Source organism: Camarhynchus parvulus, chromosome 24 (genome assembly GCF_901933205.1).
Source record: "Camarhynchus parvulus chromosome 24, STF_HiC, whole genome shotgun sequence".
NCBI lineage: Eukaryota > Metazoa > Chordata > Aves > Passeriformes > Thraupidae > Camarhynchus > Camarhynchus parvulus.
In genome coordinates, this window is record NC_044594.1 from 901,506 (window position 1) to 914,993 (window position 13,488).

The 13,488-nt window shown below is 63.2% G+C and overlaps 1 protein-coding gene across 2 annotated transcripts; it reads right to left on the reverse strand.

Moving 5' to 3' along the window:
- Window positions 1-368: 368 nt before the first annotated feature.
- PCSK7 (proprotein convertase subtilisin/kexin type 7) lies at window positions 369-13,363 on the reverse strand. Of its 2 annotated transcripts, none has more exons than XM_030965020.1 (16): window positions 13,314-13,363; window positions 11,940-12,392; window positions 11,413-11,547; window positions 10,893-11,058; window positions 10,506-10,596; window positions 9,916-9,970; window positions 8,562-8,700; window positions 7,923-8,023; window positions 5,861-6,028; window positions 4,454-4,561; window positions 3,478-3,580; window positions 2,503-2,659; window positions 2,320-2,414; window positions 2,105-2,198; window positions 1,722-1,839; window positions 369-1,576 (listed from the first exon to the last, which is right to left on the reverse strand). In XM_030965020.1, exons 2-16 carry the CDS (start codon window positions 12,378-12,380, stop codon window positions 1,172-1,174), a joined length of 2,376 nt encoding a protein of 791 aa, XP_030820880.1. In that variant the 5' UTR covers window positions 12,381-12,392; window positions 13,314-13,363; the 3' UTR covers window positions 369-1,171. The 2 variants fall into 2 exon arrangements, with proteins under 2 accessions (XP_030820880.1, XP_030820879.1); XM_030965019.1 differs by lacking the exon at window positions 13,314-13,363 and adding an exon at window positions 12,818-13,008.
- Between the last annotated feature and the right edge of the window lie 125 nt (window positions 13,364-13,488).

Genomic DNA, 13,488 nt, shown 5'->3' on the forward strand with positions numbered 1-13,488 from the left:
TCCTGCGGCTGGCCGGTGGCGCCTGGAGAGACAAAGTCCTTGTCCCTAAAAGGGAGCTGCTCCTTCTGCCACCTCCAAAGCTGGGAAAAGCTTGGATTTTCCCTGCCTGCCTCGGAAAACTCTGCCCTCTTCCCACTGAACCATGACAGCCACTTTTGTCCTGTTCCTGCCAGGGCTCTGGCCCAGCCCTTGCCTCCCCCTGCCTGGAGCAGCCCCTTTCACCCGGGGCACAGCGGGCTCACAGCCCCCCAGATGCAGCACCCCAGCCCTGGGTTCCCCCCCAGCCCCTGGGAGCTGCTGTGTGACACATTTTTCCACAGTGAGGAAGCTCTGGGAGGGCAGAAGAATGATGGATGGTGGGGGGGGGGAGAGGAGGGTTTTTCAGGCTTTATTTGGAAAGCTACACAAAAGGGCTTTGCTGATTAAAAAACAAACCCCAGCTTTAAAAAAATAAACCACCGAACCCAAAGACATGTGAAGAAGCCAACGCTGCTCAGATGAGCCACTGCCAGAGCAACTCAGCCTCCCCTCCCCAGCCCAAGCCAGGCCTACCTGCCACCAGAGTGACACAGGGACAGCCCCATCCTGCCCCCAAACAGGCTGGCTCCTGCCTCCCCCACCCCACAGCTGCTCTGTGCCCACAGGAGAGGAGGAATCGGCAGCACTGGAGCACGGGGGCAGGCAGAAGCGCTGGCTGGAGATGAGTGAAATAGCTCCCTGCTTCTAAACTGGGATAACTGGTGGGCAGGGGCCGGCTGCCAGCCCGGGGAAATGCCAGCGCTGCGGGGTCCCTGCCTGCAGAGGCGGCTGCTGGGGCCCTGCTGCATTTTCCAGGCTGGCTCTGCAGAAATCAGGGACACAGGGCCACGTCTTGGCCGTGCTGCAGCGGCAGCAAGGGGCTCGGTGGGAATGGCACTCCACTCACAACGGCGCCCTGAGCGCCCAGCAGGGCAGGCTCCACCAGGAAAGGGTTTAAGGCTTGCTTTGTTTTCCAGGAGGAGGGAAGGGAAGCTCCTTTTCCAGTACCAGCCCTCTCTCCTTGTTCCCAAGCCCCTCCAACACCACCTCCCGCAGGACACAGTGGCAATGGTCCGTGGAGGCTCAGGAATGAGTCTGTGCTGCCCGAGCCCAGGCAGGTCGTACCAAGGGAGGGAGCCCAGCCCAGCCCCAGTCAGCAGGGCTGGCGCTCCCTGTCCTCCCCGAGGAGTTCAGTCGATGCCTCCTGGCCCAGGAACCCCGTTCCAGTGGGGGCTGCCTCGTGGGAGCTCCCAGCTCTGCCATTGCTGGAAAGTTTGGGGTGTGTGGGGCTCCAGGACCCCTCCTGCCCATCCTGGGCAGGCTCCAGGTGCTCACACTCCATCTCGGCCTCCTCCACGTCCTTCTCCCGGTACAGAGGCACCGACTCCATCTCCAGGTCGCTCTCCAGGGCTCGGTGCTTCCTGCCCTGCTGGTACCACCTGCAGCTGCTGGAGCTGGAGCAGGCCAGGTCCAGCCCCACCTCGTTCCTCGTCAGGCAAACCTCCAGCATGTAGTAAAATGTCCAGAACACGGCAAAGCATCCCAAGAGCAGGAGGGTCTGCAGAGGGAAACCCCTTGAAAAACACAGCTCTCAAACCCCTCAGGGCCCTGCCCACTGCCCAGCAGAGAGGGCACAGAGCAGGGTCCTGCTCTTCCAGCCCATCCTGGGGCACGCAGGGCTCCCAGCCTGCAGGCAGGCTCACCTTGAGGGTGTTGGCTGTGATGGTGTAACGCTGCTCCTCGGGGATGTCCAGCCCTGGGGGACAGGGCAGGGAGAAGTCACTGCTCAGGTACTGCCCACTCATGGCTTCCTCCAGCAGCCTGGGGACGGAGACACCCCGTGAGGCTCCCATGGGTAGGGGGGCTCCAAAACACCCACAAAGGGTCTGCAGTGTCTCCTTCAGCACACAGAGCTGTGTTCTGCAGCCCTGTGAGGTGTGAGGGCAGCCCCAGCCTCAACAGCAACACGGCTCCAACCCAGCCGCTGCTCATAGGGAGGCAGGGATGAACCCCCCAGCCTCCCTCTGCTGGCTCCCTCCACGCTGGGGACGGGGTGTTCTACCTCTGTGGGGACGTGGTGCCTTACCTCTGCCGTTCCTGCATCTCTGCTGGGGACCAGGAGGAGCCGTACAGGGTCAGCTGCCACTGCCTCAAGGTGCCAGGCCTCAGGCTGTCATCCCCTGGGGAGGAAGCAGGCTGCTCCAGTGGGGAACTCTGAGCGAACCACAGGAGCTGGCAGCTCCCTGGGACGTGGCACGGAGCTGCCAGCACTCCTGAGGGTGCCCTGAGGGCAGCACTCACCGATGTCCCTGATGAGCAGCCTGTAGGTGCCCTGCGCCTGCTCGCCCCAGCAGCGCACCGTGGAGAAGGTCCAGTCGGAGAAGCCACTGGGGTCCCTGCCAAGAGGGGAGGGGAAACAACCCGTGAGGGGTCACAGAGGCAGCAGGCAGGACCCGGCCCCAGCCCTGTGCCCTCGGTGCTCACGAGTCCATGCTGCGCGTGGTGCCGATCAGGGACATCATCCCGCTGGGGCACAGCAGCCGGATCTCCAGGTTGCCACGGCGAGGGTGGGTTATGGTGACAGTGACAGCCACGTGCTCCAGGGTCCTCATGCCGGACAGCTGCAGGTCGGCAGGGGTCACTGGGAAAGGGAAGGGGGGGTTGGTCAAGGCCGGTGGCGTTGGGATGGAGTCCCCACTGCCAGGCAGCCCTGCTGGGCTGTGGTGCCACTTCACAGGACACACACGCAGTCTCTGCCTCTTCCCCACTGCCCTGTGTGGGGCAGGCAGCAGAAGCCAGGTGTCCAGGCTGGCCCAGCCCATCTCCAGCCGTTCCCAGCCCCAGGAATGCTCACAGCCCCTCTGCTGCTGACCGCAGCCCCTCGGCAGCTCTGGGGCGAGCTGGGTGGGTGCCCCAGCCCCTGCCAGGGGACGTGGGCACATGGCAGGACAGGCAGGTCACAGAGGCAGCAGTGTGCCCTGCCTGCAGGCCTGCTGGGGGCCAGGCAGGGCCGGGCTGAGCTCTCCCTGCCCCTGGTAGCCCGGGGCAGCCGCTGCTGCTCGGCACAGCCCGGCCAAGTCGGGAGCTGCAGCATTTCCTAAAATGGTCAAAGGCAGCAGCGCGGCTCTGGCCGCTGCCCAGCCTGCTCCTGAGCCCGTCTGGCTCCCCAAACACATCAGAGCAGGGATGGGGGTGTGGGGAGGGGATCCCCTGGGGATGGGCAGCGGAAAAGGCCCAGGCAGCCCAGCACTTAACCCCTTCCTGGCCTCCTGCAGCCCAGGGCTGGTCCTGCCCTGCTGTGCCACATGGCAGGGCTGGCTCAGCTGTCCACCCATGGCACACCTGGCAGGGCAGGCTCTGCTCTCCACCCATGGCACATCTGGCAGGGCAGGCTCTGCTCTCCACCCATGGCACACCTGGCAGGGCAGGCTCTGCTCTCCATGGCACACCTGCTCTTACCATTCCAGGCCACCTCCAGCTCCTGAGGGAGCCACGGGATGCTCCTGCCCTCCTTCAGCACGGGGCTCACGTACGAGGCCAGGTATGGCACAGACTCCCAGATCTGCCAGGGGAAGGAGAGAGGGTTCAGCACGGATTGCAGCCTCCCTGCACACCCATCCCTCCCACAGGCTGCTCCTGTGCTGGATGTGGGCCCAGGCCAAGGGGCCTCTCCCAATGGTGCTCTGGGACACCCCAGGGACAGGAGCAGTGCCCACACGCCCAGGAAAGGAGGGAAAGTCACTGCCTGGGAGCCAGGAGGGCTGATCAAGGTTTGGGACTCCCCAGCTCTGGCTTTGAGTGGTGTCCTGAGGCTGTTCCACTCCAACCCCCATACAGGGGACAGGAACAGCAGAACCCAAGTGCCTGCAGGAAGAGAGAGCAGCCTGGAGGTCCCTGTGACCCTGGGGGCACAGCTGGCAGCAGCAGTGACCCAGCAGAGCTGCACAGAGCTCCACACACAGCTGGGACCAAGTGCCAAAGGGACGTGCCCTGGGCTCCGTGTGACAGAGGAGGAAGAGATGGGGATGCCTCAGCCTGCTGTGAGCACACCACTCCCCCAGAGCTGCCAGCTGAGCACAGCCTGGATCTGGGGCAGGACACTCTCCTGGTTCTGGGGCAGGACACCCTCCTTGCAGCCCCTGTGGAGGGAGGAAGGTGCTGGGCTGCTCCCGTTGCTGTGGATCATGGCCCTCACCATGGCTATATATAGTGCTGGAGAGCAGCAGCTCTCAGGGGCAGCTCTCAGGCACTGCTGGGAGCCTCGTGAGCTCACAGGCAAAGCAGCCTCAGAGGCAGGGCCAGCAGGATGGTGGCCAAAGTGCTGAACGGCAGCGGTGCCACCCGAGGTGTCACCGGGACAGGAGCTGTCCTGCCATGGGGCTGGGCTGGGCTGCTGTGCCTGCCCCAGGGCAGGTGTGGCAGGGCAGGGCGGTACCTTGGCAGCGTTCACCAGCCTCCAGGCGTTGAGCAGGCCGAAGCCATGCTGGTGGCTGTGGCTGAAGCCAGCCTGGTTCGTGTCCCACTTGGCGTGACGGTCCTCGTACTGCAAAGACACACGGGGGGCTCTGCTCACCTGGGGGCTCAGGCAGCCTGAACCCCCAGCATGAAGGGAAGGAGGCCCAGACACATCCCACAGGGGTGGGGATGCAAACCCACATGGCCTTATTAGAAAGGAACAGGTTGATCTTTGTTTGAAACAAATCCCAGGACAAAGCGGCTTCCAGCTCCTCAGAAAGGAAATGGAGCTGCACGAAAGGGCACAAATGCCTCTGCTCTGAAACATCCCAGCTGCTCCCTGCTGCCCAAACCACTGCCTGTGGCATGGCAGAGGCCTTGGAGAGAAGGAATGGAGTCCTTTAAATCACCAAGAGCTGAGGCAGGACAGATCTGGGTCCCATCACTTACTGGGTCGTACTGCTCTGGCAACATTGGCTTGGAAGTTATGGAAAACACTGTCCCATGCCAAAGAGAGCACAGCATCAGCTGGACACAGCTCCTGCTCCCCACAGGGGTGAGGAAGAAGCCCCATCCCTGCAGTGAGTTCCCACTCCTGCTCTGGGTGAAGGGCAGGGCTGTGTCTGCTGCCCAGCTCTGTTGTGCTGTTTCCAGGAGCCCAGTTCTCTGGAGAGCCCAGGAACGGCCAGGGCAGGGCAGAGCTGCTGTTTCCCAGTGCCTGGACTGTGAGGTGACATTGCAGAGGTGGCAGCCCTTGGGCTGGGCCAGCCCCACCTGCTGAGCCCTGGACCCTGCTGAGCCCTGGAACCTCCTGAGCCCCTGGACCCTGCTGAGCTCCCAGAACCTGCTGAGCCCTGGAACCTCCTGAGCCCCCAGAACCTGCTGAGCCCCCAGAACCTGCTGAGCCCTGGAACCTCCTGAGCCCCTGGACCCTGCTGAGCCCCCAGAACCTGCTGAGCCCTGGAACCTCCTGAGCCCCGGAACCTGCGAGCCCCACCTGAACCCCGCCTGAGCCCACCCTGAGCCCCCAGAACCTGCTGAGCCCTGGAACCTCCTGAGCCCCGGACCCTGCTGAGACCTGCTGAGCCCCCAGAACCTGCTGAGCCCTGGAACCTGCTGAGCCCCTGGACCCTGCTGAGCCCCTGGAAGACCCCTCCATTGGCAGATGGAGGCATTCCTGAGGCAAACAACCCATTTATTATCATGACAGGGGAAAATGCCTCAGCAACATTCCTGGAAGGAACACGGGGTGAGGAGAGAGCCAGGCGAGGCAGAGATTTATGGAGGGGCAGCAGACACAAACAAGGATGTGCACAGCAGGGCCCGGCATCCTGCAGCACCCTGAGGGGAGGGAGGGAGGGAGGAGGAGGAGCAGGGCCAGGCTCACCTTGGTGGCGGTGAAGACGATGACGTGCTGCACGTCGCGCCACGTGAGGCAGGGCCGCACCTGCAGCATCAGCGCGATCATCCCCGCGGCCAGCGGGGCGGCCGCCGACGTGCCCGTGTGCCCCTCTGTGCAGCCCGTGCCCTTCTGCAGGTCCCAGTCTGTCGTCACCTGCCGAGGAACGGGGGACAGGCCCCTGTCAGGCCCCTGGGCTGCACGGGGACGTGTGCTCCTGGCCCCTGTGACACAAGTGTCCCTGACACAAGTGTCCCTGCTCACAGCCAGGAAGGGTCCCTGGGACAGCCTCGCTGCAGGGACAGGGATCCCAGCTGGGAAACGGTGCATGGACACAGCTCCCTTTGGAGAGAGAGAGAGAAACTAGCCCTAACGAAGGAACCCTGTGGGAAACCCCTGGCAGACACAGTTCGGGCTCTTCCTCACCGTCACTGCTGATCAGTGTCACAAGCAGGCTGAGGGGCCACGTGGGGCTGGGCAGAGCACACACACAGCCTCCGAAGAGGCAGCAGGCAGCTCTCAAATTGTGCCACTCACTGCAAAGCAAGTGCATCCATCTCCCTCTGCTCCCTGTGGGGAGACAGCCCAACATCTGAAGGGTTTCTTGTGTTTTTGCTTGACTCCATCCCATTTCTCCAGCTGTGAGCGGCTCCAGCTCACGCTGGGACACTGAGTGTCCCACACAGAGCACCCCGAGAGCACAAACTTTCAGTAGGAAACACATCCACTGCCAGAAGCTGTATTAAATTCTTCCCATTAAGGAAACCACACAAAGTTTATGGTCTGGTAAAAGAAAAAAAAAACAAAAAGAGCTGGAGCAGATGGCTGCAGGGAAATTAACTCTGAGTTAACTCTGGCAGCACTGCAGCGAGCTCCAGGGTGCCCAGGAGCAGACTGTGCTCCTGGAAAGGGCTGTGTGGGGTTCAGCAGCTCCTGGAAAGGGCTGTGTGGGGTTTAGCAAGGCTCAGGCTGGCTGGAGGAGCCACTGTGGTACAGTGTGCACGTGTGCACCTCGCCCTGGCTGCCCCATGGAGTGCCAGCTCCCCGGTAGTGTCCCACAAAGCCAGTGTTTAAGATGAACGTGCATTTGTGACCTCCAAAGCACTCACACCGTGCTGGGGGAAGCCAGACCAAGCCCTGAGCCTGGAGCTCCTGATGGAATGCAGCACAGCCCTCGCTGGTTCCCTTTTTTCCCAGGGTCAGCACTTTCCAAACCAGCCTGGGACAACTGCAGGGATTTCTGAGAGCAAGAATCAGCCCTGCTCTGGGTTTTACTGTCCCTGTGGCAGACTGTGCCGTGCCCTGGCTGGGCACAGATCCCTGCCCTGGCCCTGGGCTGCAGGAGGAGCTGCCTGAGTCCCAGCCAGGTGCCTGAGGATCCCAGGCTCTCCCTGTTCCCCAGGTTTCCCCAGCCTGTTTGACAAGCCTGGATTCAGCTGCTCTGTGGCAGGCACAGAGCCACAGGAAAGAGCTTTTGGGAAGTCCTGTGCTCGTGGGAGATCCTCCAAACATGGACAACCCAACCCCAAATATCAGGAGGCAGCGATGTCTGCCCCGAGCTGCCCTGGGGTGGGAGGGCTCTGCAGTCCCTGCTGGCCCCACAGGACAGGAAGGGGTCACAGCACCGGGGTGGGGGCAGCCTGGCACCAAGGGAGGGACAGGCTGGGTCAGGCCTGCAGGGGGGAAAACAGCTCTGGCTGCTTGGCTCGGGCAGAGAGGACGTGTTGTTGACAAGAAGTGGTTTTTTGGCAAAAGAAGGGAAAAGCTGATAAAAATATTCTTAAAAATTCAACTGGGAGAGGCCCACGTGCCAGAACAGAGGAGAAGCTGGGGCCAAGTGGTTTAAAGAGCCCGAGGCTCTCCCTGCCTTCTGTGCTCCAGCACTCCTTGGGAGCAGAGAGAGGGGGGCTGAGAAACAGGAGCCTCTCTCTGCAGGGCCTGGATCAAAGGCACATCAGAGGGAATAAAAGGCAATCAGAGGGGACAGAGCCATGTCCTGGCTGTCCCCGGGGTGGCCAGGAGGGCACAGACAGGGGACACAGGTACTCACAATGCTCCTCATCATCTTGTCCCCGCCGCTGAAGGTGACAGCCAGCATGGAGGCACACTCCTCAGCATAGAAGGGCATGGAGCCCGTCTCATCCACAGCTCCTGGGGAAACAGCAGAGGCACCCCCTGTGTGACACTGCCCTGCTCCCACTGCTGGATCTCGGGGTGTTGATCCCCTGAGAGCCTCTCCTGCCAGATGTGCTCCTCCAGGGCCTGGGAGCTGGGCAGGGGAATCAGAACCAAGCCTGTGTTTTGCCCACCTGGAAGATGCACAGAAAGGGCAGCCATGATAAATAATCCCTCACTGTGCCCAGTGTCACACAGATCTCCTGCCCCTCACACAGCTTCTGCTCTGGAGAACGTGGATCACACACTTCTCCTCTAACACAAATGATGGGAATGCTGCATTCCAGACCATTCCCTGAACATGGCAGTGTCTGTCACAGCCCGGGAGGGAGCCTGGGCACGGGCAGGAATTCCTCTGCCTCCTCTTGCTCTGTAGCTCAGAAGCAAACTGCAGGCGTGGGGGCTGAAGCCCAGCACACCCCAGTCACTGCCATGCTTGTCCCCAGACATTCCCCACAGATTTTGGGATGGCCTCACTGCTCCAGGCTGGGAGGGGAGCAGACAGAGGGCTCACCTATGGTGACAGTGTAGATGGAGTTGGCGTATCCATCGTAGTTGCAGTTGTCACTGTGCTGGCCCCCGTTGCCACTGGCCACCACGAAGATGCTCCCGAAGCCGCGGCGACCCGCGATCACCCCGTGCTGCAGGGCAGCCTGTGGAGAGGGACAGGGCAGGGGGCTCCTTCCACACCGATCCCAGGGCAGGGGGCTCCTTCCACAAGGATCCCAGGGCAGGGGGCTCCTTCCACAAGGATCCCAGGGCAGGGGGCTCCTTCCACACCGATCCCAGGGCAGGGGGCTCCTTCCACAAGGATCCCAGGGCAGGGGGCTCCTTCCACAAGGATCCCAGGGCAGGGGGCTCCTTCCACACCGATCCCAGGGCTTCCTGCAGCAGCCAGCCCAGCACGTGTGATCAGGGCTCCCCACTGCCCCTCTCTGAGTGCCCTGCCCCACAGACCCTGGGGCTTTGCCTTTGCTGGCACACACCACAGCTGGGGCTCCACCTGGCAGCACATTTCAGCCCAGCCTCTGCTCCCACCTAGGGGAAGGACACGTCTGAGGGATGAGCAAGAACACAGCCCCACTGGAAGTGACCACCCTGCTCTCCCTCCCCTGGCAGATGAGGGCACATTCTGCCCATTCTCTGTGGCACAGCGAGCCCTGCCTGTGCTTTGTGTCCTGGAGCTTGTTCCAGCTGTCTGCAGGCAGGAAGGGAATAAATTAACTTGCAGGACTGGGAACCATTTGTTACGGTGAACGAGCAGCTCGGCTGTCAGCGCTGCTGAGCTGTGGTTGGAAAAGCACAGCAGCAGAGCACTGGAGCAGAACCACACCCCACTGCTGGTTTTGGGGCCCCTCGGTGACCCCTTGCTGCAGCACAGGCAGGCTGGCTGTGTTCTGCAGCAGTTCTGCAGCACATGAGCTCAGAGAAAACCTTAATGGCCTGGGAAGGAGCAGCCTCAGCTCTGACTCTTCCTCCCACTGCAATCTCACCCCCCCTTATTTACTGCCAGTATCCAAAGGCACCATCCCTGCCTGGAGAGCCACCCTGAGCACAGGGAAAGCTCGGCCTCCTGAGCAGAGAGCACCCCGTGGGCTGCACGAGCTGTCAGTGCCACACCTTCCACAGGTTGTGAAAGAGCCTTTCCCTGCTGGAAGCAGCCTCTCCTTGGAAAGCTCACCGTGCCCTGCCCTGCCTGCACGCAGCGCGGCCTCTCCCAGCCCCACGGTGACAGGGACACCTCTGCTGGCACGGAGGGACACACAGATGTGCAGAGTGTCACAGCCATGTCCCTCCCGCCCTGAACGGGCAGGCAACAAGCCACAAGCCCTGGAGGCTCTCCCAGGGCAGCTGGAGCTGGGATTTACCTTTCCCAGTTGGTGGGGGCCATCCACAGTCTTCCCATCGTCGTCGGGACCCCAGCTGCAAAGAGAGACAGCGTGAGGTGACAGCCCCAGGAGGCACGGGCGGCTCTTCCTGTCACCACAGCGAGCTCCCAGCTGCTCCCAGAGCCACCACTGGGACTGCAGAACACTGCACTTTCCCACCCATCAGGATGGCCCCTTGCTGCTGGGACATGGCTGTCGTGTCTGCACTGCGCCCCTGGGTCAGATTCCAGTGCACAAAACGTTTGATTTTTATTTAACAAGCGGCTTCTCACGCATTCCAGTCCCCGTCACATGGCTCAGCCGGGGCTGCCTGACCACAGAGGGGAGCACAGTGCCCCCTCCAGCACAGCCAGCCCAGGGGATGTGCTGCAGCAGCACACACAGGGACATCTCACAACTGCAGGCGCTGTGCAGAGCCCGGGACAGGTCTCCAGGAACAGGATTATGGTGCCTCAAGGCTAACTGCAGCCACAGCAGGATGGGAGCTGGTGTGAGCACTCAGCCACGAGCTGTGGCCCCGTGCCCAGGCAGAGCAGGGCTGGCAGCCAGCTCAGGGTCCCAGGGCTCACCTGCAGCTGTAGATGTCATTGATCTGATAGTGCTTGTTGAAGGCAATGGCCTCCATGCTGTCCGTGAGGGGCCCGTCCAGCACTCGGATGCCTGCAGGACAGAGCACAAGGGACGTGAGGGACACGTGAGCTGCACAAACTGCAAACACACTCCTGGCTCGAGGCTGCCCCGCTGCGCTCACCCTGCAAGGCCAGCCCAGCTTTGGAGGGCTGAGGCAGCGCCAGGTCCTGCTGGATGTGGGGCAAGCCCTCCTGTTCCCTGTGCCGCTATTTGTGCAGCACCAAGGGCCAGCCCGGCTCAGGCAGGTCCTGTCTGGCTATACTGGTGATATTCCAATGCCCAGGGATGGAGGGCAGGCCCTGGGGCAGCCTGGCAGGCTGACGTACCCGCGATGCGGCTGCCGAAAGCAACTCCCACGGTGCAGAAGCTGTTGTTGGGCACGGCCGCGATCTCCCCGGCGCAGCGCGTCCCGTGGTGGTTCCCGTTCTCCTCGTCGGGGTGAGGCATGGGGTCAGGGTCGTTGGAGTTCAGGTCATAGCTGCCCTCTGGGCTCTGCAAACAGACCCACGGTCAGGACTGGGGCTCTGCTCTCCTCAGGCTGGGAAAAGCAGGAGTTGAGCTGAAACACGGGCTGTGCATCACGGGAACTTGGAGGCTGCTTCCTCACAGGGCTGCTGCTCAACACTGCTGAAGGGACCAACCTGGGCAGCTCCAGGCACTGCTGCGGGTCAGAGCGATGCCAGCTGCCCCCCACGGGTTGCACAAAGGCAGGTAACCCCAAAACCTGGGTGTAGAACCTCCCAGGAAAGGCTTGCTGCTGGCCCTTCCCGCCCTGGCTGAGCCAAGGTGACAGAGCTCTCCGAGCTCTCACACGCTCCTGTCACACTGCCCTGCACAGGCACTCACGTAGTTTGGCTGGATGTCCTTGATGGTGTGCTCCACGCCGTCGTCCACCACCACCACCGTCACCCCGCGCCCCGTCACGTTCCGCTCCCACACGCCCGTGACGTTGATGTCCTTCCCGGGGCTCCTGCGGTTGTTCTGAGCGCCAGAAAGGACAGCGAGGGGACACGGTCAGCGCTGAGGAGACCTCCTGGGTGCACTGGATATCACATGTGGGGCTGGGGCCAGCACAGGAAGAACTCACAGGACAGTCAGGGGAGATAAACTGAGGCTGACAACGAGCAAAAGCTGCTGGAGCCATGAGGTGGAGGGCATAGTGTGCTCCAGCCAAAGCCCTCTGCCCACCCCAGTGCCACCAGTGCACATCCCACCATCACAGCAAGCATGTGGCAGGCAGGGCGAGCTCTCAGCGAGCTCCCTCCTCACCAAAGCACAGAAAGAGGCTGCTCTGCCTCCTGCATGACAGCTCGCCCATGGCCACACAGACAGCCCGAGCCTGGGAGCACAGCAGGAGCCGGGAAACCACTCACCAGATGCCACTGCTGGGGGTATTTGGGATCGTTAAAGTGCAGGCTGCGCTTGGAGCGCTTCAGAAGCTTCTGTTCCGAGTGCCACCGCACGCTGTCGTGCTGTGCAAACAAAGTGTCCACGGATCTCCTTATGGCTTCGTGCTCAGGCGCCGCGTGGCCGTCGGGCTGGTAGGCAAAGAGGTAATGGCCCTTGAGCTCCCCGACACGGCCCATGTTCACCAGCCCCGCAGTCCGGGCCAGCTCCTCTGCCCGCTGCTCCAGCTCCTCCTCGGGTGCCTCCAGGCTGACCGCCCACGTCAGCTTCCCGTGGCTGCCCTCAGTGTCCAGGGCCGGCGAGGCCAGGGGGATCCAGGAAGCGCTGAGCCAAAGGCACGTGTGGATGCAGAGCGTGGCCTCCATCCCCGCACTCCATAGCGGCGCTGCCCGCCTCCAATGCAGCATCAGACAGGAGGGCTGCAAGGGCACAGGTGAGACTGGTGACAGCCCCTCCTGATGAGGGACACGGTGGCCAGGGCCACCTGAAGGTCCCACAGAACCCCATAGGGGTTGCCACCAACCCGCTGCACGGCAGATCTCCTTCCCGGGGAACCCCAGCGGCTCCTTCCCAGCGGTTCAGAACGGGAGGCACACCCAGGGATCCGTCCCAGCCCTGCCCTGCCCTGCCCTGCCCTGCCCTGCTGGGTGCCAGCCCCGGGCCAGGAAACACCGCGCTGGGCTGGCAGGAGCAGCCACTTCCCCTTCTTGCCTCTGATAAGGAACTGATAAGAAACTCTTGATGCGTGGCTCCCCAGAGCAAACACCACGGGCACCGCCATGCTCCGCGGGCAGCCCAGAGCCGGTTCCTCTTCTGCAGCAGCCCCATCGAACTCGTTCCTCACCTGCTCCACGGCCGGAGGAACCTGCTTTTCCCTGGCACGGGCAGGAATCACCACCGAGCCCCGGTTCAACCCGCAGTCCATAAACCACGGCACCGCAGAGCGGGGAAAACACCTCCCGAGATCCCGCTGCCTCGGCCGTGCCCGGAGCTCCACACCCCGGCCCTTCTCCTCCCTCGACCCGGTCCATTCCCCTCTGACACAACTCATCAGCCGCCGCTGGACACCGAACTCCGCGTTTCTCTCCCTAAAACTCGGGCTTTAAGCGCCCCGGCAGCGGCACCGCGCAGCGCCCCGGGGCAGCCGCGGCGCTCCCCGCTCCGCCGGGCACCGGCACCGGGGACACCGCGGAGGTCACCGCCGGGCACAGCACCCCCGCTCCGCTCCGCCACCCCGCCCGGGCCCGTGGGGAGCCGGCGGCGGCGCTGCCCGGCCCGGGGCGCATCCCTCCCGCCACCCGAAGCCCCGCCGCCCGCCGGTGCCGCCCCGCAGCGCTCACCGGGCATGAGCCGCCGCCGCCGCCGGAACCGCGGTGCCGCTGACAGCGGCGTCACATCCGCCGGGGCGCGGGGCGGAAGGGGCGGCGCGGCGGGGGCGCGGGTCGTGCGCTCCGCCCGGTGCCGCTCGGTGCCGCTCGGTGCCCCCGGTGCCGCTCCGCCGGCCCGGCCCAGCCC

Bases quoted from the DNA above. Each gene is read 5' to 3' on its own strand.
- PCSK7 (XM_030965019.1), bottom strand. From the start codon at position 12,898: ATGGACTGCGGGTTGAACCGGGGCTCGGTGGTGATTCCTGCCCGTGCC. The intron at 11,059-11,412 runs GTGAGTGCCTGT...GTCTGTTTGCAG, and splicing joins AGGACATCCAGCCAAACTAC to AGCCCAGAGGGCAGCTATGA. The intron at 2,415-2,502 runs GTGAGCACCGAG...CCCTCTTGGCAG, and splicing joins ACCACGCGCAGCATGGACTC to GGACCCCAGTGGCTTCTCCG.